Source organism: Polistes canadensis, unplaced genomic scaffold (assembly GCF_001313835.1).
Source record: "Polistes canadensis isolate GaletaPanama2010 unplaced genomic scaffold, ASM131383v1 scaffold_33, whole genome shotgun sequence".
NCBI classification, from domain to species: domain Eukaryota; kingdom Metazoa; phylum Arthropoda; class Insecta; order Hymenoptera; family Vespidae; genus Polistes; species Polistes canadensis.
In genome coordinates, this window is record NW_014569580.1 from 340326 (window position 1) to 363326 (window position 23001).

General features: G+C 30.0%; 6 protein-coding genes across 8 annotated transcripts; 2 read left to right on the top strand and 4 right to left on the bottom strand.

Moving 5' to 3' along the window:
- Window positions 1–2942: 2942 nt before the first annotated feature.
- Window positions 2943–5183, bottom strand: LOC106784314 (opsin, ultraviolet-sensitive). The gene is made up of 5 exons (XM_014743706.1): window positions 4714–5183; window positions 4223–4438; window positions 3747–4128; window positions 3444–3628; window positions 2943–3271 (listed from the first exon to the last, which is right to left on the bottom strand). Exons 1-5 carry the CDS (start codon window positions 4935–4937, stop codon window positions 3157–3159), a joined length of 1122 nt encoding a protein of 373 aa, XP_014599192.1. The 5' UTR covers window positions 4938–5183; the 3' UTR covers window positions 2943–3156.
- Window positions 5184–5191: 8 nt separating this feature from the next.
- Window positions 5192–7528, bottom strand: LOC106784311 (FAD synthase-like). Of its 2 annotated transcripts, none has more exons than XM_014743703.1 (5): window positions 7341–7528; window positions 6874–7120; window positions 6354–6792; window positions 6140–6281; window positions 5192–6063 (listed from the first exon to the last, which is right to left on the bottom strand). In XM_014743703.1, the coding sequence occupies exons 1-5, from the start codon at window positions 7485–7487 to the stop codon at window positions 5638–5640; spliced, it is 1401 nt and encodes a 466-aa protein (XP_014599189.1). In that variant the 5' UTR covers window positions 7488–7528; the 3' UTR covers window positions 5192–5637. The 2 variants fall into 2 exon arrangements, with proteins under 2 accessions (XP_014599189.1, XP_014599188.1); XM_014743702.1 differs by having other exon boundaries at window positions 6354–6795.
- Window positions 7529–8235: 707 nt separating this feature from the next.
- LOC106784313 (tRNA (guanine(37)-N1)-methyltransferase) lies at window positions 8236–10131 on the bottom strand. Of its 2 annotated transcripts, none has more exons than XM_014743704.1 (2): window positions 10041–10131; window positions 8236–9624 (listed from the first exon to the last, which is right to left on the bottom strand). In XM_014743704.1, the coding sequence occupies exon 2, from the start codon at window positions 9622–9624 to the stop codon at window positions 8272–8274; it is 1353 nt and encodes a 450-aa protein (XP_014599190.1). In that variant the 5' UTR covers window positions 10041–10131; the 3' UTR covers window positions 8236–8271. The 2 variants fall into 2 exon arrangements, with proteins under 2 accessions (XP_014599190.1, XP_014599191.1); XM_014743705.1 differs by having other exon boundaries at window positions 8236–9639.
- A 145-nt stretch (window positions 10132–10276) lies between these two features.
- On the top strand, window positions 10277–14068 carry LOC106784353 (trimeric intracellular cation channel type B). The gene is made up of 7 exons (XM_014743785.1): window positions 10277–10591; window positions 11831–11987; window positions 12065–12160; window positions 12224–12312; window positions 12389–12476; window positions 12558–12678; window positions 12794–14068. Exons 1-7 carry the CDS (start codon window positions 10471–10473, stop codon window positions 12947–12949), a joined length of 828 nt encoding a protein of 275 aa, XP_014599271.1. The 5' UTR covers window positions 10277–10470; the 3' UTR covers window positions 12950–14068.
- A 2119-nt stretch (window positions 14069–16187) lies between these two features.
- On the top strand, window positions 16188–18123 carry LOC106784345 (gamma-interferon-inducible lysosomal thiol reductase-like). Its single transcript, XM_014743771.1, has 5 exons — window positions 16188–16349; window positions 16550–16711; window positions 17051–17248; window positions 17562–17717; window positions 17804–18123. Exons 1-5 carry the CDS (start codon window positions 16272–16274, stop codon window positions 17906–17908), a joined length of 699 nt encoding a protein of 232 aa, XP_014599257.1. The 5' UTR covers window positions 16188–16271; the 3' UTR covers window positions 17909–18123.
- Window positions 18124–18247: 124 nt separating this feature from the next.
- LOC106784344 (sex-determining transformer protein 1-like) lies at window positions 18248–22448 on the bottom strand. The gene is made up of 5 exons (XM_014743769.1): window positions 20959–22448; window positions 20465–20823; window positions 20161–20322; window positions 19480–19930; window positions 18248–18805 (listed from the first exon to the last, which is right to left on the bottom strand). Exons 1-5 carry the CDS (start codon window positions 21923–21925, stop codon window positions 18696–18698), a joined length of 2049 nt encoding a protein of 682 aa, XP_014599255.1. The 5' UTR covers window positions 21926–22448; the 3' UTR covers window positions 18248–18695.
- Window positions 22449–23001: the final 553 nt, after the last annotated feature.

Below are 23001 nucleotides of genomic sequence, written 5' to 3' on the forward strand. Positions count from 1 at the left end.
ATAAAAATTGGAAATAAAATGAAGACAGCAAATAAATAAAGAAACTATTTATAACTATTTTAAACTATTATAAAAGAAATCTAATATACGACTGCCTCGATCGATCACACATTTGAAAAATCAACAAATAAATTAATCGATAAAATATAATGAAAGGAAAACTTTGGGACAAATATAAATATAATTTAAAAAAGAAAAAAAGAAAAAGCCGATTAATTTTCGCGTTTGCTTTCGTTCAATTCCCTTTAACCGTTGTCGTTGTCGTATCAAAATATCAAATCGCATTAACTGTATTACTAATGTTAAAATATGTTAATTAAATTGTTTATCCGATTAACAATTTAAACCGAATAATAAGTAACGCGCTTATAAATGCTCGGCTATGATGCGCTATGCGATGAGAGATTATCGTATGTTTTAAGATATTAAGATAAGAAAAAAAAAACATGAATAATAATAATAATAATATAAATGAAATAAATAATTTAATTAATTAATTAAGTAATTAATAATAAAAAAGTGTACTTCGCGCGTGCTTTAAAAATGCTCATCGTCAAAGTTGGAAGAGTATAAATGGAAAAATGTAAAGAAATAGACAAAAAAAAATGATAATAATGATAATTTAAAAAAAAATATATATATATATATAAAAAGGATAGAATAAGCAAGCAGCATCAAGCAATCAGCAAAAGCAGCAGCAAAAGCAACAGCGGTATAAATAATCACTTGTTAGAACGTACTCGTACAATATCGTAGCGAAACTCGAGATATTATCATCCGTGTATAATCAATTCAGATACTGGTGTCCAACCGTATTTATTAAATTATCTCTTTTCGTTACAATAATTTAAACAAAAAAGAAAAAAAGATAAATAATACAAAACAATAAAGAGAATATATAATCTGATGATTAAAACAAAATAAAAAAAAAAAAAAACATTTGAAGCTCGACGACATGGTCAAAGTTGATAAAAAAAACTATATACACATAATATATAATAAAAAAGAAAAAATAATAATAATTACAAAAAAAAATCGATCTAATCGAACGGACTTTTTTTTCTCTTTTTTTTTATTAATTTTATTTTAATATGTGAATTACGAAGAACACTACGATGATAACGAGTCGTATCTTATCTTGTTGGCTGTATTTCAATCTTATTGTAAGATGATATCGTGTAAAATGAATATCGAAAGATTATCGACGAAGGAAGGACATATCTGTAAAACATCGTTATTATTATATTAATTGTTATAGTAGATAATAGAAGGAACGGTGTACAGTTGCGAAAAAGGAAAACACGAACGAAGAAAAAGAAAAGAAAGAAAAATACAAAAAAAAAAAAACAAAAAATAAAGAAAAAAGAAGTAAAGATAAAAATTATGCAAAGATAAAGAGTTAATATATAATCATCCCTTACATGATATATACGAGGGAATCATTGTTATGCTGGTGGTCTAATGTTCGAGCCTCGAGTACTTTATTATAACTTCCTTTGTTAAATTCATCTTTTCAAAATACTTCGACGTATACGTGCATACATATACATATATATATATATATATATGTATGATGCAATTTTGTAAATTTGATTTAAGTTTTAAATATTAATAATAAAATACTGAATAATATAGAAAATGACATATTGTCTTGTTTTAAAAATTGGCATTTCCATTTGAAAAGGTTTGGCATTAAAACACAGATTAACATCCCTGCTGTAAACACCTATTTTTGTCGGGATCGCAAAAAGCTTCTACCTACTGTCCGTATATAAATTTACATTTATTTATATAACACACAATCAAATATTAAAATGATTATATACAAATTTATATATTACAGTTATATAAAATAATAATATTAATATATATATATGTATGCATATATATATGCATGGATACGTCTAAAAATAATGTTCACATCGAGTCGACACTGACATCGGAATATACAAGGTTGCTAAAATCGTATAAAAAGGAAAGGTACGGATATTAAATAATCTCTCCACACATAATAATAATAATAATAAAATTAAATCAATAAAAAATAAGTCATCATCCTTTCCTTTTTTGCGAATGATCTCGATCGTTTTCGTACCTGTTATTCAAAGTTAGATCTCATTACCATTTCCCGCTTTAAGATTTTTAATGAAAGAAAAGATAAAAAAAAAAAGATTAATAATAATAAAAATACAAATATAGAACAAGAAAAAATAAATAAATCAGAAGGCGGATCAATGTCTTCACTAAGCTATTCTAGTTAAAAGTAGAAAGTTCCTAGATTATGTACAGTCGGTTACTATTATTATTATTACGATCATTGTTATATTATTTATTGTTTAACTCATTAATGATAATTATTAATATTAGTATAAATAGCGATGAAATAGTACAAAGAAATGCTAAAAGTCATAGACTTGTATCGTGAAAAATGGAAATGAAGAAGTCGACAAGTTGTTGATCAGATAGTGAAGAAATACTATTATATATTCGACTAATTCAATTTTATTATTAGAACGAACGAGAAAATACAGTCTTGGAAAAAGTATTATTGATCCGTTCAAATTTTCCATTCATTTAAAAAGCTACAATGTTCTGCCAAGATTTGATTTTATTTTTTATACCAATTCCCTTTTCAATTTAACTTTCTAATTTATTAAAATAATCTAATTTATTTCATACACTACCTGATCAAACCACAGTTGATCATTGATCATATAAAATGATTATTTTTTTGGTCTTGCAAGGCCTACTCTTCTGTAATTGTAAGATTCAATAGTACTGTGAAAAAAAAATAAAACTGCATCAAAGATTTAAGTTCTTATTCATTATACACATATAATCTCCAAAATAATAGAATCATTAAGGAAGTTTGCAAACTTTACGAATTTTACCAAAAAATTCAATTGTTAGGAAATTATTATTTTATAAATCAAGTCGAAATATTATATGCCAGGGATTTACTTTATTGGAATGTTATTTGCTATACAAGAATATAATCACGTATTTTGTAGTTACAGTGTGAAGATCAGAATCAATCGTACAATGTCAGAATATATCGAGCGCAATCTTTTTTCTTTTTCTTTTTTTACTTGTTTTTTTTTAAAGTATTATTATTATCGATCCGTTATATATTATTGTGTAAAACGTAGAAGTAGATTAACTCGAAGCTGGTGGTGGTGTATTAACAGTTTCGGTTGTGGTACTCGTACTGTCGGATACGATCGGTTTTTCTTGAAGCTCTAACCATGGTAATCGTTTTTGCAACTCGAGCCTATTTACAACAATATATACACATGCATATTTTTAATTAATTTTAAATTAATTATATAATATAATCTATCAATATTTTACATGACAATGATAAATTTCTAACTCTTTTAAATATATTTTATTGTTATTTATTTATTTATATATTTATTCGCCTTAATTCATTATTTTATTACCTGTACTTAGGATGACTGATTGCATAAACGTATGGATCGATACAAGCAACGCTTTTGCAAAAGCATGCAGGTATCATAGTAACGCCAGGAGTAAGTAACGCTTTGTTTCCAAACGCACCGATCATGGCGAGCACCGCATATGGTGTCCATGCGGCAACGAATAGGAAACAGATTGTAATGGCAGCCTAAAAAAATCAATCAACAAATAAATTAATATCTTTTAACGGCAAAATATCTAACTAAATGTTATTCATTTCAACGATATATCAATAATATGAATTTATATATATATATATTATATACTTTTGCTATACGAATTTCAGCAGATTGAGCATTCTGATTGGCGTTACTTCTCAAGCTTTCAACGTTCATCTTCTTAGCTTGTTCTCTGAGTGCCTTTTCATGATTAACAACATGACTAACAATTTGACTGTAATAATATATAATAAGTGACATTGGTATGCAATAGGAGAATACGAATAAAGTTAAGACGAAATATCTTGTTTCTCCTGTATCGGTTAAATAATCAAAGGTACAACTCGTAAGAAATCCTTCGGGTACGTAACGACCCCAAACACCCATGGCAGGCATTAAAACCCATGGTAACACATAAACCCAAATCAATCCGATGAAGAGAATCACTTGACCGCGAGATAATTTTCCATCCAATGGTCTAGCTATGGTACTATTTAATAAAATATTAATATTAATATACATATTACGTTAGATTATTATTATTATTATTATTTGAATGAAAAAATAATTGTATTACACGTTACCTGTATCTGTCATATGCTATAGCGGCGTTGGTTACCGCCGCACCAATGCCGGACAACGAACCGATCGTGGCAAATATCTGACACGCCAAATTACCCAAAGCGAAACCAGTGTAAAACGAATTGTAAATAAAAATTGGCGTCTTCATCATCATGGCAAAGTCGCAAATCGCAAGATTCACCACGAACATGTTCGAGGGAGTCCTCAAAGATTTGGCACTGCAAAAGAACAAATATATTTTGGTAAAAACAAACCACTTTTTCTTGTACACTCACTCTCATTTAAAAAGAACAGAAATTAGTTTTTTTGTCGGGGACTTAAAACTTTTCGACCCACCCGCATATATTCGTCCCGTTACTTTGCTTAGAAAAATACAAAAAAAAAAAAAACAAAAATAGGACGAAAATATGTTACAAATCCAATGATATATAAAGGATTATTAAAGAAGGAAAAGTGGAAGCATAATTAAAAAACAAAAGAAATGTTTACTTACGCGCAAAATATCCATATGACGAGACCATTTCCAAGCAAGGCAATGAATGTAAATAATATGTATAACAGGGCAAGCATATAATGAAGGGAGGGATTAGGCTCAGGAAAGACCAGCCAATGTTCCGGTACATGGACTAATTCTTCGGCAGGGACGTTCCATCCCAGCAGACGTGGTGGACCTGCTGGTAGAACTCTCGCCTCCCAATGAATACTGTCGTTGAACATGTTGGTGGTCGCCGTCTGCCAGTCCCTCACCTTGTTTTGAAATTATTCAAGAAGCGCTCTTTTATACCATATCCGTCTTGATTAAATCCATGAAACCTTTAATCGGCAGAATGATGTGGCTTCATTAGAGGATCAGCCAGGGATCATCCCTTTGGTTGCCATTGGTCAGCAAGACCAAGCCTCAAAGTCAAATCAATCAATTGTTACAACTGCAGTATCAATCTTTATTTTCTTCCTTCTTTATAATTCTTTTCTTTGTTGTTAATATTGTATATTATTTTATTTTATTTTATTAGTTGATTTCGAGTGTTATTTTAGTGTAGATTCGTTGAAAAATTTAATCAAGATGAATTGATACTTTTATCAAATTCTTCTTCTCTGGAAATATGTATATACTTTTTTGTTTTTCAACGTAATGACAATTCTTGTCTTTTATATTCCATATAAAGATTTTATATATTTAGAGTATATTAATATTTTCTAGATTACTTTATCCCGTACATTCTTTATATAATCACGCCGATCATACTCTGTGTGTACGTGCGTGTGTGTTAATTATACTATTTCGTAATATTTTTAAATAAAATACTGAAAAGGTATGTTCCTAATAAGAGATAAAATGATATGAGGAAAGCAAAGGTGATAAGTCAAATGAATGAAAACATTATGGAACTATAATTGAAACTAATAATGGTTGACATCATTCTCTTCCATGTCTTTCAGCAGATACCTCGCTTAAAGTATATGCTGGTAAGTAAGTAGATGGATTTTGAGGATCCTTTAATAAAGGATTTGGTAGTGTTTTTGTTTTAGTGCCGATACTCGTGTAACCCTTGTCGTATAAAGAACAATACGGCACTTTGTGTTTGAGCAAAAATTGCCACACTTGGGAATAAGACCAATCTAATATTGGATTGACTCTCATTAAATTTGACCACCCTGGATCAGTGACGGTAAATGCTTCTAATTTTTCTGCTCCAGGATCTCCCTTTCTCATGCCCATTAGACTCGCTTTTAAGTACGTTTTATTGCTTAAAAGTTTATCCAAAGCCAAACGCAATGGTGGTTCCATTCTAATTAATTCTAAACCATAATAATTAGCTGCTTCTTCTATGAACGCTTCCATCTATAAAATAATTCCAATAATATTCAAATTATTTATCATATTTACTATAAGAATAAGCTTATAGATGTATTCATACCTCTGGAAATGGATCAGATGGTACATATAAACATAATGGCGGTGAAACTTTGCGTAACGCGCAAATACAGGCAGTCAAATGTAATACGACAGTGCAATCCTTCCCGCCATTGAAACTTAGAAAAATTTCATTTGCGTTATACCTATAAAAAAATATATTACAAATATTTAGATTGTTGGGTGATTGTTCGTAATACTTGCAATAATAAACTTACTTGTCGTAACATTGTTTCAAAACGACAATCGCATTCTGTACATATTCTTCTTTACTATTATTAATAATCAGCTCCGCTTGTTCTATACAAAATCTTTCTCTTGTGCTCCGAGCGATGTCCATTGGTATACATGAAATTAACTTTTTCTTCGCTTCCGTAACATCACTTTCAAGTCCTTCAAATGTAATTCTTACGAAAGGATTTGCGATACTTGATTCTCCTTGGGGATAACTTCCTATATTCACTTTACCTTCCCAACGTCGTACTTGTTCGTCCAATATTTTAACTAACGATAACTCGTCTGATTCAATATCGACATAATCAAAATATAATGGATTGCCTTTACTCAACTTAGGCATAATTGTATCTACTGCAGGCTTAAAATATTTTGGAGAACCAGGAAGAATATATATATTCGATGTCTTGATCACTGCATAATCTTCTAAAAAAGATCGTACGTATTTTACACTTTCCAATCTGTTACTACTTGACTAATAAATTCACAACAAGTGATACCTACCAGTTGAATTAACATAGATAAGCTCACAAGGACTCGGTACTATAGATAAACGTTCTAGTTCTGTCTTTCCAGAAAGTAATCGTTTGTAAAAATTCAATAACTCTTGATGAACCTCTAACTTTATTTCCAATGCTTTTACAATACCTTCATAGGTAACATCGTCGTGCGTAGGGCCAACTCCGCCAGATGTAAATACAATGGAATATTTTTTTGATGCGTCAGATACTTCTTGTGCAATTTCTTCTACCTATTACAAAAACCTAAAAGTAGTTAAATTGCTTATAACGTATGAAAAGCACATATGAGTTATTATAGATCGACGATATTATGTTAGAAAATAAAAAATAACACTTATAGTGAATGAAATGAAATTTTTTGATTACTTAATGCTCTTTATGTGTATACATGTATATAAAAAAAAAATTTTATTTATATAAAATATATATAAAAAATTCTTTGATACACACTATGTCAGGTACCACAGTTACTTTACAAAGCTTCACTCCTGTAGCTCTTAATTTTCTTGCCAAATATGATGTATTAGTATCTACGATTTGTCCGCGCAAGATTTCATCGCCAATTACGATCAGCCCTGCTGTATACACGTGCTCCATTCCAATGCAATCTCTAAGCAAATTCAGATAAGAAAAGATATGTTAACGGAAGACACCGCTTCATTATATTTACTTATGATTTATATGCATGAAAATGACAATCTATCATGGTTCTATATATTACAGGATTTGATAGGAAAGAGATAGTACAAAAAAAGAACCATATATGTTCGATTATATACACATATTCGTATATATTTATTTATTCGTACAACAAATATAACAAATATATTTTTTATTATCAGAAAGAAGTTAAAAAAATAATAAATTCTCATATTTGCATTTTTTCGACCAAGGCTGTCATTCCATTTGTTTCTACCGGCATTGAACCTTTAATTGATTTTTTATTCTCTTGCTTCTTTACTTTTCCAGTATTACTATTCTTCTTAAGGGCTGCTATGACTACTTCTTGACACAAGTCTTTCAATGTTTTGTCAGTGAGCGACTTTTTATCTTTCGTCTTTTTAGTTGTTTTGGTCGTCGATTTATTTACTTTCAAATCTAACTAATGAGAGAAATATTAACTGTTTATTTATATTTTCTTTTTGTACGATTGTTGTTATATCAAGAAATGTATTCTCACATATTAATTATAATATTTCAACTTACATTTTTCAGTTTTCTTGCCATTTTCTCGGCTTTGACTTTCAGTTTGATGCTACGCGTCGTTGGTAATTGAAATACAGTTTTGGTCTTATGCGAGCCTTTGTTGTTTTTCTTTTTCATCGTCGTTCTTTATTCTCTATAACAATTAAACAATAATCTCTATTATTTATCATTACAATTAATTACAAGAATCGGTACATTCTTCTAGTTTTGGTTTCTTCATTGCTGGCTCCTCGCCTTTAAGTATATTTTCAGTTAATAAAAACGATACACGCATCATTTCTTTCTTCGGAGAAACGTTTCTGACGTTATGCACGTCGACCAACGAGTCTTGGTACAACTTGCATCCAAGTTTATTCTCTACTAATAATATAGCGACGTTCCAAGGATTTTCATTTTTTCGTAATTTGACGAAACAGTAAAGATGTATTATAGGTGGATTAGAAGAAACTTTTTCTATTTCTTCCGGGCTGAACAAATTTGGAAATATATCTAAAAACTCGACAGCTGAAGCTGGTAAATTCATAGCTATATGTTCTTTACCAGTCATTTTATTTTCCCTCCTATTGAGAATATCAGTTTTTACAACATCTCTTAAAAAATCTCTACCATCCAAATTGAAACATTGGAAGTTACGTTTGATTTTGTTAATATCTGCATTTTTCTGTAGCCACTTGTATGATTCAGGATTTAAATCGTTAGCAAGTACTCGAACTTTTTTGCGAGCCGCAGGAATGGCAAAAGGTCCGACTCCTGCAAAGACATCATATAAGACATCGTTGTTTTCCATGAATGTCAATAAATTCATATGTTCCGTAGATAATCGTGGATTCCAATAGACTTGAGCGAAATCAAATTGATACGTTCTGCCATTTTCTTTGACTGTTGTTATGGTATTTTCATCACCAGCCAATATTTCCATAGTAAAATGACGAAATGTTGTGTCTATGTTTTTTGTCTTATTAACAACTGTACGTGCAGTTGGTATCTTGTCGAGGAAAACTTGTCCAATGATATTCTTGTAAGGCAATTGCGTATCACGCAAATTTAAATGTACTATATGTCCTATTTGACTAAATGACATGGGCGTTTCTATGTCCTCTGGAAGAATGGATTTTAATATATCCTCCGATTTCCAGTTTTCATATTTTAACGTCAGCTGAGTTTTTTCTGAATATTCGTATTGATCTTTCAATAATTTTCTGTCAGCTTCGTCGATATCTTCAAATTTTTTAACGATGTTTGGATTAAGGTAGACAATAGTATTAAGGTCATCCACATTTTGAACCGGTTTTAAAGAATGTAGCTTAAGCAAATACTTTTTTAATATAGGCATGTAATTTGGAAATTTAACTTTGCACAATTTCAACGAAGGAATCTCAATGGTAGTCGTAAATGCATCGCGGTCCAAGCATTTCATACCGCGTACCGATACTGGAGGAACCAGCAAAGAAGTCATAGTGGTTTTGTTAAAGCAATGCAGCTGGTTTACTATAGCAATGCCTCGTATAGTAACTGTGGGCCTCACCATCTACAGGATAAAACACTGCTTAACAATGTCAAAATTAATTAATTATCACAGAAAAACATTATATGAGAAAAAAATATTAATGATGAAAAATTTATTAGAAGACAATGTTAAAAGCAAACAAAAAAACATGAAAGTTACAAAAAGAATAAAATTTTGCTAGAGTATCTGATCCTGTATATTAAAATATAACCATTTATTTTCTTAAAACTATCATATAGATTTTTATTAAAATCTTTCCAAAAAAGAATTGCATAAATGTATTCTTAACAATTTTAACTTTCATTGAATCTAATAACCACATATATGGGTTACATTTCATAAATAAGAAATAAACCATGTACACAGATATTAACATATAACAATAATTATATAGTATTATTAGAATTTTATATTAACCAAAAGAAAGAATTATTTACCTCAATTAATTATTCTCGTAAATAGGTAAAAGAATAATAACGAATTCAATCACGTTGCACTAGATGAGAATGATATTAGAAGAGTTGTCACTTTACGCCCTCTAGCAGAGAAAAATAATTCATCATCTATCGATAAAGAAGTTCCCTATCACAAATGTACCGTCATCTTTCGGAAAAAAATATCAACTCCAACGCGAATGTAAACTGACTCCGATAAGAATGTACTTTCCCTTTTCTATTATTTTTTTCTTGTTTTTTTTTTTTTTTTCAAGTTGCCGCAATCGTGTGCCATTGCTAGCAGACGACGAGTAATTCTATCAGACGACGCGTCGTTACGCGGGTACTCCGTAGTCCTTTTTAAAAATAATACGAATCGGCTTACTCTCATTAAGGTAATAAAAAAGCAATAAAATCAGTAAAATCAAGGAAAATGGATGCCGAAGCGTTCTTGGATATGGCCAATCAGGTCATTAAATTAAAAATGTTTCCATACTTCGACATCGCTCATTCTTTACTTTGTGCTCTACACGTCAGAGAGGATTTGGGACCCGGTAAGTCCTAGCCTACCAGACTAAATCTAAATTTAAAGATCTCACCGAGCTTATGCCCCGAGATAGCTTCTACGGTACTCTCCAATCATTTTCACGACAAACCTGATCGTCTAACACGTTATATCATTATTTTATTATTATTACGAAAATGTTTATTAGAATTTCGTAATTTCCAAAATATTCTTTTTAATTAATCTAAACTTTTTTTTACTTGCTTTTACGTTGTTTAATACGTTGTATTTTTCATTTAATAAAAACATTACTTTATCTGTGATTTATATTTAATTACAAGATTTTATTTAATTATCTTTCAATATTATATATATTTTCGTTTTATTATTATTATTATTATTATTTATTAAAATGTATTGAAATAATAAACACGATTAATTTAAGGCAAAAGTGTATTAGATTAAATCTCGTAGCATGACTATAATTAAGTAAAGTGTCTAATTTGTGGAATCTATTTTCAGAATACTGCTATAAAGATAATATTATGTATTTTAATCTGGCATGTGTGTATGTGTGCGAAATAATCTTACATAATTATGTTAAATATTAGAGAAATTTCCAAATTTTATTTTTTTTTAATCAATTTTATGATATTAAATATACGATGTTATTTATATTTTTTAGAGTGTTTATTTAATATATAATCGATATTTTCCAATTATTTATTTGTAATTTTATTTAAAATATATTAAATAAAAATAGTCGTAGAGTTCGATCATATTGCTTGAAGATTTGATATATTATTTTTTTTATTTTTTATTAACATTATTTTTTATTATTGTTATTATTATTATTTTTTTTATTAGCAGGTAATAGTTGCGTGTCGTTTAGTAATAACATAAAATATGTGAATTTTTCTAAGTATTGTACTTAACGCCACTATGGACAAATTACATAATGTCTATGTTACCTGAATAACAGAAAATGATTTCTTAATAACTTTCGATCAAGCACGAAGGACGTCATTGTTAACGATATATATTTACTAAAAAAAAATGAAATTCAATGCAAGGAAGTCTCTGTCACATTTTCTTCTTGTGTCTAACAGCTAACGTAATTTAATACAATTTTATCCATTTTATTTTGCTCGTAATTAAATTTAAGTTTTTACAATAAATTTTCGAATTTTTATCTTATATAGAAATGATATTATTATTATTATTATATTATCGTTAGTATAGAAAAGAGTTCAATACTAATGCATATTATTATTTTTTGACACGACAGGTGCGCAAGCTTTCTCAAGAAAGCATCCATTATCATGTTGGCTCTCGACAATGCTAGTTGTATTTGCAAGCAGTATGCTTTGCAACGGATTATTAGGCGAACCAATTTTAGCACCATTAAAAAACACACCGCAAGTCATAGTCGCAACCGTTGTTTGGTTAGTATACAAAAAATGATATACCTTTATCAAAATATTCATGATTTATTCTTACTAAATATATATGTATTTTCTAGGTATATAGTATTTTATACACCATTTGATATTGGGTACAAAGTAGCTAAATTTTTGCCAGTGAAAATTGTGTGTTCTGGAATGAAGGAAATATACAGGTACATTTACAATTTTATTAACGCAAACTTAACAAATAAATAATATTTATTTCCTTCTTGTAGATGTAAAAAAATTTACGATGGAGTGACTCATGCAGGAAAACTCTATCCAAATGCATACCTCATCATGATACTAATTGGAACACTTAAAGGTACCGCTTTATTGTATTAATGATAAATTAGAAGATGTTCAAATGATCGTATTAATAATGATAATATATTTTATAGGTAACGGTGCTGGATTTACAAAACTTTTTGAACGACTCATACGTGGAGTATGGACACCTACCGCTATGGAATTTATGCAACCTAGCTTGTACGTTTCTATATTTTTGTCAATATAAATGTCATGAAATATATTGAGTATCGTAATGTTAAAATTTGATTTATATTTCAGCCCGACAAAAGCATCCATGGTTGCATCAATTATATTTGTATTAGATAAGAAAACGGCTCTTATTTCTGCTCCTCATGCACTGGTATACTTTGGCATAGTCATTTTCTTAGTTTATTTTAAGGTAAGATAAGCTTTAGGTAATATGCATTTTTTAAAGAAAAAAAATAGATATGTACTGTTGTTATTATTATTATTATTATTATAATTATTATTATTTTATATAATCTTTTTTGCAGCTATCTTCCATTTTACTTGGCATTCATGATCCATTCGTACCCTTTGAAAATCTATTCTGCGCCCTATTTCTGGGAGGGATTTGGGATTCGCTCGCTAAATTATTTGGCCGAGGTCAAGCAAAAGACGATAAAGCGGACGCTAAAAAAACAAATTAAGTATTTACGAAATATTCGAATATCCTTTCAACTGTCTCGCGTATACAGTTTTTATGGATTATTTCTTGACGCAGATGATCAATATCTGTGAGAAAGAAACAGCAAAAGGATGCGCTCGTTAAATGATAATCAAGATTAAGATAATAATTTGATTGAATTTTAGTCAAATTATGTGCATAGTCTTAACAAAAAAAAGACCTTTGACAAATCGTCAAAAAACAAAAAAGGTATACTAATTCTTAATCGTACGTGTTTTAATGTTAGTCAAACCAAAGAGAAACGGCTCGTTTTAAAAAAAAAACAGTCTGATGTAAGAACTCGATAGACTGCTAATATTAATTCTTTTTACAAATAGACGAAAAAATATTTTAAATCATCATATTAACTTATTCTTATGTGCAATGTTATTGAATATATATATAGTGTCCTGATTTTTAACTTAACTTATTAATTATTTATTTCAATTATTCGACAAACTACGTTCTATATTTTTGTCTTTTTTCTTCTTCTTTTTCTTCTTCTTCTTTTTCTTCTACATTTTCGTTCGTCTCAAACTAATGAATATTTTTAAAATAATGATTTGTTACCTGAATTGATATTTCCTATTGTATGTTCTATAATACAAACAGTAGTTTTTGTACTATTCCATATACAAGTGTAAATCTATTTAACTCCTTGCACTATAACAACGCGTAAGACTGATGATACTTATGAATTTTACGAGCCAAATATAAGAAGCATCGAATATAGTATTAACTTTGGCATATAGTTTTACACGTTAAATCATAATGCAAGGGGTTTAGAGATTATGCGCTTTTTATCATATACATATAAGTGCAAAAATTAATCTAACATATGGAGTGATTCTTATGAATATGACATATTACATATACATATATACAAAAAAAATATCTTAACAATAACTCTACTAAAGAAAACCAAATACTTCCTAGTATTGCATTCTATACAGAATTAAACGATAAGAGGAACGAGAAAACTTTTATACTACTTTGTTAAAATTTATAAACAAAAAATATGTCACATCCACGTTAAACACTTACACCCTTAAACTTCTCAAATACAATATCATGTTTATGAATAAAATAAAATGTTTGCGAATATCGTAACATGTTAATTAAAAATAATAGACAATATGTGTTGTCATTTGTATGATAATTATTATCAATATTATACGTGTATTTTATAGACGTCGTATACAATCTACGTATTTACAATTTGTCGAAGTATAGAGGACTTTATTTACGAACAAATAATATCTCAATGTTTTTAATTTTATGTACGATCATTACAAACATACGAATGACAATTACATTACGATCTATCAAATCAAAAATAAAATTTTATTTATAGAGCAGTGTATTTTATATATATATATATATAAATTTTGTTTTCTTTCATATATTTTCGTGCGTTTAGTCTGGATTAAATTTGCACTGCATTTCACAAACGATCGTACTGGTTTTCTCAATAAAACAAAACAATAATCGCAACGACTTCGAAGTAGAACTTTGTTCCTTTTGACACGAGCACGACAGTTATTTAAATTTAGTATTAAATCTAGCAATATTATTGCAATAACAATTTACAAAGTTACCAATAATGATAATATATCATTGATATGTAATAAATATCTACCAGTACTATCTATAGTAGTGCCTTAAATTTGTACACGGGGTGACTTAAGATATGTGCGTACAACTTTAGGGCTGGTTCAGTTTGCTGTGAAATAAGAAAAAAATAATTTTTCTAATCACACGCTCGATATGAACCCTCTTAAAGTAATCTCCACATATTTTGAAACACCCTATATATCCTAATTTATTATTTTACAGTTTTATTATTATAAGTTACCCAAATGGACATATAAATAATATATACATGCATATTAATATAATATTTAAATAAAATAAGTATTATATCAAGACATATATATATTATACGATAAGCGAAAATCATACAGATGCAAAAGTGAACAAAAGTTTTTAAACAAATTACACCATTATTATTAATAGCGTCATAATTTTATGATATACTATATACTATTTACCAACAAAAAAAAAAGATCTTTAACCAAATAAAAACGATATTTCTAGGTTAACTCTAATGAATTTTTCTTTTATTTTTATATGAACGATAGATCCTGTAATTTATTTATTCGATTAAATTGAAAAACAAAAGAGATTATGATTTTAAAAAAGCCGATTTAATAAATTCATACAATTTTCGAAATTTAAACAATTACGATCATTTCACGCGCCTAGAATTGTGGCTTCTTATTGGTTAAATAATGGCTACGTAATTTGCATGTGTACATACAGATAGCACTAGTTTCGATCTTCTGAATAAACGGTTATTTTTCAAAAAGTCAACGTAACTTATTTACGTTTAAATCTCGAAAGAATATTAAAATTGATTAATGGCAATGAAATATTAAATATATATATCTACGTTATTACGTAATCATAATTATCTGCTATAATACATCAGAAACTTATTAACACGAAGAAGATAATAAACAAGCACAAAGTAAACGTTCCAATTTCTAAAAAGAAACTCTAAGAGAATCGGTTGTAAAATCTTAGGAAGAATATTTTCTCACGGTAAAATGTCGTGAGAAAGTTATTTGCTCGACAGGTCATACCTGAGAAAAAGGAAAATCTTTGACTTCGTCAGGTTGAGAATCAAGTATTGGTGTTACGTAAAAATAACCGTACATAGAAAGAAAACGTAATTATAGAGAATATTATTTGTACGAATGCAAGAGTACCACTTACTTACATATTCTTATATACAATGCGAATTTTTCATGCATTGACATTTCATATGACTTATAGAAAACTAATATTAGATTACATTTATATACAGCTATCTAACATTAAAGAATAAAAATAAAAATGAGGAGAAGAAATATTAAGATAACCATAAGGAAAGTGATAATTTCGTAGGATGACAAACAACAAAACAAATAGGATACATGATGGCATCATTTAGTAGAGTATGCTAATACATCCCAATATTAGACATTTTCTTTTTTCTTTGTCTGGTTTCGTTTTGACCTCTCTAGTTTCATTCTCCTACCTCCCTCCTCCTTTCTCTTTCTCTCTCTCATTCTAATTCTGCTCCCGTCCCTCCTTTTCCACCAAGCAGTTTCTCTTTCCTTTCTCTTTTTCCAATCTTGTATCTTTCTCCCTCTCTAAAACTTTTCGTAACTACTCCCTCCACTTTAATGCCTACTTGCAGTAGGACAAGACGCAGGCAAGTTTAAACCTCTGTCCACTCTCTGTTATCAATCAGAAGAAATATGCGGTGCTACCTGTTCAATCCGAGATGCTTGCTGTTTATCACCGCATTCATTGCATTTTCCAATGATGTGACTTTGGTATGTATTAATTATAAGATTTCTTTTAATATATATGATTTTTTCATATATTTAAATTTAATATTTAAATTGTTATAAGTATTGTAATTATATCCGTTGAAAAATAATCCCTTTAAATATTTGATTTTATTATGTTCTCTAAAGTAAAGTAGCACATGACTATATAAAATTCATTGATCTTACTTTGTACGTATTCTCAGGTATCCGGCGATGAATTAGTACCAACACTCGTAAATGTTCATGTTTACTACGAATCACTATGCGGTGATAGTATGAGATGGATAAGGGATCAACTCGTACCCAGTTATACGTCCTTGAAGAAATATCTTAAGATTACTCTCATTCCGTACGGTAAAGCAACGGTAAGCGATAACGAGGAAATCTTTTATTTCTAACATTCCTTTGTGATATACCCTAAATAACAAGAGACAATATTTAAACGATTTATATTTTTTTCGTATAGTTAAAAATGATTTTTTCGTTTTTAAATATGTTTAATTTCTAAATGTGCTCTGTATAATATACACAAATTTAGATTAAAACATTTATATAATAATGCAAAATTATTTTTTCGCAAATGAAAATAATAATATAATATTATCGATAATTATCTTATCGCTTTAAAAAGATGAAGGTCATCGAATGTTGGATCAATTTCACTCATCGATTGACTTATCGACTATCTCAAATATAACATTTAGCAAACACGCGAGTCCGAAACCGGTCTATGGCATTTTTCGTGCCAACACGGATCTTCCGAATGCCTTGGTAACAAAGCACAAGCCTGTGCTATTCATGCCATAGAATCTGATTATCAAGAAAATGAACGACAAGGTCAAATAGTTAATCTAATCGGTTGTACTATGAGCGATAGATATCCACCAAGTGCTGTTGAAACTGTAAGTTCAATTTTAGTCTTTTTATTTTTACTATTATTATCCTATTTTAATTATAATTCATTACTTGATTGATTGTACGGTAATAATTTTTCATTTCATTTCATTAAATATCCAATTACTATGTCAATCAATTAATTAATTGTCATTAATTAGCTTTCCTACAAATTACACGAATTAATTAGTATGAATGCTTAATTAATATCTTCAAATAAATAATTAGATGTTATTAATATTTAATAAGTACTGTATGATGTAAATAAAATAAAATGTTTTAATTGATAAAATACAAATATTTCATTTATTCTATCTTCAGTGCGCAACGAAACAAAATTTGAAGGAAGAAACGCGTACGCGTATATCAGAATGTATTAAAAGTTCTTTAGCAGACGATTTGCTTGCTGCTAACGGTGATAAAACGTGGGCTCTCAATCCACCGCTTTCATTCGTTCCAACGATAATAATTAATGGAGTAAGTATAGCAATCATTATGATTTACATTTTTTATCCAAATATCACATAAACATATATCCTATATCGTATGAATTTTGTCAACAGGTTTACTCGAAAGAAAATCAAAATCTCGCGTTGAACAATTTCGCGCAATTAATTTGCAGCCTTTTATCCGATAATGAAAAAATTTCGACTTGTTCGACGTTGTAAGTTAAAAAACACAAAAATATAAAGAAAAAAAAAAACAGAAAATACTTACATACAGTTAAGTTTTCATGTACGATGGAAATAACAGAAAAAAGATGTAATTAAAGTTAAACAGATATCATTGTTGTAATATTCAATATTGTATACGCATATTATTATGTATTTTTATTTTTCGTAAGATATATATATATATATCTACATACAAGTACACCTATGTACAAAAATATATACGATCTTTTTTTTCTAATATACAGGATGAGATAAAAAAAATCCCTTTTCCCTCTTTTAAAAATTAATTATTACAACTTTTGTGCTTTAATTATGTTTTCATCAAATATTACAACACAAAAGCTCATTCTTCCTTGGTTAACTTCATTCATTTTGATAACGATTAAAAAATTATATTAAAATATCAGCTATATTCTAGCTATAATTTGTACAGCTGTGCAAAGTACGAACAAATTACTTACATAAACGAATCTCTGGAGAAAGCGACGTTTATCTCGTCTTGTATATATACGACGAAAAATTATATACGTTATTATTATTATTATTAGTATTAATACTATTACTACTGCTATTATATTATTAAAAAATAATGATAATAATAAAAAGAAAAACAAAAGTCTTTGGTAAATGCGGCACGAAATCGGGTTTGTGCAAATACGCGTGTTTGCTTTTATACAACAATAATAATAATAATAAAATAAAATAAAAAGATCTTTTGTTATATATATATATATATCAATATAAAAAAATACAATTATATTAAAAAATAAAATATGAAACATTAAACGTCGATAAATACGGTATCGTTGAGATTACTCAATTCAAGAAATTCTTGTTCTATGTCAGAACCAAGTTCTTGAAAATCAGGAACGTAGTCGATCGTACCATATCCTGTAAATAAAATCATAACTATATAGGTTTAACATTAAACATAAACGATAGAAAAATAATTCATGCACCCTAAGTAAAATTGTATGTAAATTTGGAAGTTAAATCGATCGATTAAAACATCGATCCACGTTGGTTTTTTTCTTCTTTTTCTTTTCTTTCTTTTTTTTCTTTTTTGTTGATATACCAAGAAGATAAAGCATCGAATTCTAAAAGTACACGCGTGTGTTACACGTGTCCATTATGTGGACCGTTTTGGCGCGTGCGTGAGCGTACGTTCTTAGGGTTGGACAAAAAAGTGAAGAATATTATTTTAAGACTCGGTGTGGGGTACACAAGTATAAAGCGGCAAACCTCCTCTGAGATTAAATATGAACGACCGAGCAAGCGTGCTGCACCAGTGTTATTGTCATCGTCTTATTGTTAGTCGTTGTCGTTGTCGTGTCGTCATCATCTTACTTAGCCGTTAACGTCATTCCGCGTATATGTTATTTTTTACCAATCAAAAGGAATCACGAGCACGTGCCATAAGTCTTACCATTAAACACATCCTTACGAATATAATCTTTTTTCTTCTTCTTTTTTTTTGGTTTTTTTTTTTTTTAACAATATAAATATAAATATAATATCAATCAATGAATTTATATATGTTAAAACGAATACATAAAAAATCTTACCGCCAGTATTGTTACAATCATTTTGAGTATTATTTATGTCTTCGATGAGAAAACGTTTCATGTATTCTATCGGCACATATTCTTGATGATTGCTATCAAAAGAAACGGAAGGTATTCTTTCACTTTCGTACAAATTAGTATAAAGTAAATCAATGTCATCATCTCGACAAGATTCCGAATTTTTGAATGATCTGTAATTTGTTGAGATTGGCGAACTGCTTGCTTGTCGTATTTGATGTACTTTTGCTACGTCAAACGTTGTCTCTTTACGATGTTCCGTAATTGCGTTCGATGAATTATTATAACCAATAGATATTTTATTATCCAACGTGGTCGTTGGTAATGTCAATAATGGGGTTGTTGGTTCCGCGTGATTTTTTGCATGTTTTCTTAAACTCGATGGATCCGTGTAACGTTTACCACATCCACTTACTTGACAAGCGTAAGGTTTCTATAATGAAGTATATTAAATGTAATTATGGTTACAATTTAAGGTATTTTTTGTTATAGGGTAGAAAATGTAATACCATAATATATGGTGCCCATTGCTATGAAAGTACCATAGTGTATGGTACATACTACTAAAAAGATACCGTAACATATGATAATTAGATGATACACATATATACTTGACTATATGTATATCTTTCTAATTGTAAAAGATTAATATAAATATCGTACCGTATCATAATGAGTCCTCTGATGTTTAGCTCGATCGCTACTATTACTGAAAGCTTTCGAGCAACCACGATGCTGACACGCGTAAGGTTTCTCGCCAGTATGCGATCTTTGATGAATTTTCAAATTTTCAAGTCGAGAAAATGCTTTTTTACAACCAGCAAACTGCAATAATAATTTTCTAATGGTAAGTAAACGAGTAATAAATACATTTTAATTAGATTCAACATGATAAAATAATAATAATTATATATATATAAAGAGAGAGAGAGAGAAAATGCATTTACGTTTGTGTGTTTAAACTTACAGGACATTTATTTGGCTTCTCCCCACTGTGCACTCGCATATGTATGAGTAATTTGTACCTAGCGTTGAATGGTCTAGCACGAGGACAACCTTGCCAAAGACAAGCAAATTCATCTTGACCAGTTGTCGCTGCACTCGTTTGTCCTAAGAATGAATTGTCACCGTCTCTGTCCTTTTCCTTGTCTCTGTCCCTCTGTACACGTCGTCCGTGACCATGTGCGTTAGAAGAGGATGATTCTACGTGCCGCCTCTCTATATGTCTCACGAGACTTTCTTGTTCCGTAAATGCACTTCCACAATCTATCCATCGACATTGGTAAGTCGACGTAAAATTATTTTCTTCTACCAAAGTCCCACGATCTAGTAAATAAATTCATTATTTATAATTAATGTAATATATCTCCCCACCCCCCTCCATTTGTGTATTAAATGAAATATTAAATATTACAAATGCAATGATCACTTTTTAAGAAAATAAAAAAATAGATGACTAACCGTAGGATGATCTGTCGTTAACTTCGTTCTTCGATATTACGTCAGATCTTGGTACACGTTGATCGGCAAGAAGCAATCCTTCGTTTTGCGGTAAGACCACCTGATTACCAAAATTTTCTTTAACCACATTTTCCTGATTAAAGTTCGCCGAGGACAACGTACTCGATTGCGAAGACACCAAATGACCAACAGCATAACAAAGCCCATCAACGTTTTGAAACGGATCTTGTAATTCTTCCAAATAAGTTGAAGCCGAAGATGACGATGAATCAACGTTGGCCAGCAAAGAAGTTGGATCACCTCGGATCAAACTCAAATCAAATTCATTTGTAGCAATTTGCATGGCGTTACCAAATTCTTGAAACTCTTCGTTCTGATGATGTGGACTGATCGAGTTAATTAAATTCGTGCTTGTTGTCTCTTGATAATCCTGATAATCCTGATAATCAGGATATACGAAAGCTCGTGAAAATGAGAATGCCGTTCCCACCGATGGCAATCTTTGCCTTCCATTAGTTTTGTCTTCATAATAATCACCATTTCTCGTAATCTCGTTGGCCCAATTGTTTACTTCGTTACTATTGTTATTGCTCAATGAGTCCGAACGTTGATCGGAATATTGTATCGCAACGGATAATTCTTCCCAATCATTTTTCTTATTGCAAGAATTAACGGAATTAGATAAAAATGGCGAGGATGATCCAATATTATTATCCACTTGCGAGGAATGATGATTAGTAGTAGCAGTAGCATTAGTAGTAGTCGTAGTAGTAGTAGTAGTAGTACTAATAGTGGTCCAACAAGATTCTCGTGTGCTTCCAATAACGTTCATCGTAGATCTTATCAATGGAGACGACGAATCAAGAAGATATTCTTCTTGATCGATCCTGTTGATCGAATAAACACGTTGTTGCCTCGCGTTTTCCCCGTTCTTGCCTTCTACGACGAGATAATCCTGTAGGTGCATATCTGCACGAGACACTTATTTTCTCTTTTTCTTTTTCTTCAAGATGTCACAACGACAATGCATCCGATCATAGCGCGCGCGCGCGCGCGCGATATATTGTATTTCGTAATAATTTTTAATCTACGATTTTGTAATGTACAGCGTGTCTCTTGTTGTTAATAATGTATATAGTTGTCATCGAACAGCGAAAACAAAGATTAGAGTACACTTACTTGTAAAAGTCGCGTTAAAACACACCACCCGTTTTATATTTTAATATCACCGCTATTTTGCGCCACCGTCGTCGAGTTGACGAGATATGATAAATGGAAATTTTGCGAGCACTAACGTCTTCTCGATTGATTATTCCTTAGTTTTTCATCTATTTGTATTACAAAACGCATACTCGCTTGAGATATTTTCTATTTATCTATTTATCTATCTATGTATCTCACTTTATTTCGTTCTTTCTCTCTCTTTCTCTTTTTATCTATCACTATATTTTTCCATAAATAAATGAAACGAAAAGGAATGAAACGATGAAAAAAGATGATGCAAATGATTAATTCAAGAAAAAGAAGAAGAAGTAGAAGTAAAAGAAGCAACAACAAAAAAATAGGGATGATAGCTCGTGCAAACGCAGCAGTCAGTGTTTGACCCTGAATTGATAAGAAACGATCGGCGTAACGTTTGTCGAGTATTTCTACTCTTTCTCGCGTCTGCAAGAAGACTATCAAGGACTGAACGAGAAGATACTACCGCATTTTTACACCAAACCTAAAGTATCCCCTCTCTTTACTATTCTCTCTTCCTTCGGGATTTCTTCTTCTTCTTCTTCCTCTTCTTCTTCTTCTTCTTCTTCTTCTTCTCCCCCGCTTCTTCTAAAGACGATAAGGAAAGAACCCTCGAGAGGATACGACAACTACCGCAAGAAGAAATCCTAAGCACCGCCTACTCGCGTGGCTGTTGCAAGCTTATACGAGAAACTTGCTAGAACGTGCACACACGTTCTATGCACTTGTCCCTTTGAAATCCTCTCTATTATTTCATATTCATTTTTATAAGTCATTATTTTGATTTTTTTCATTAACGATATA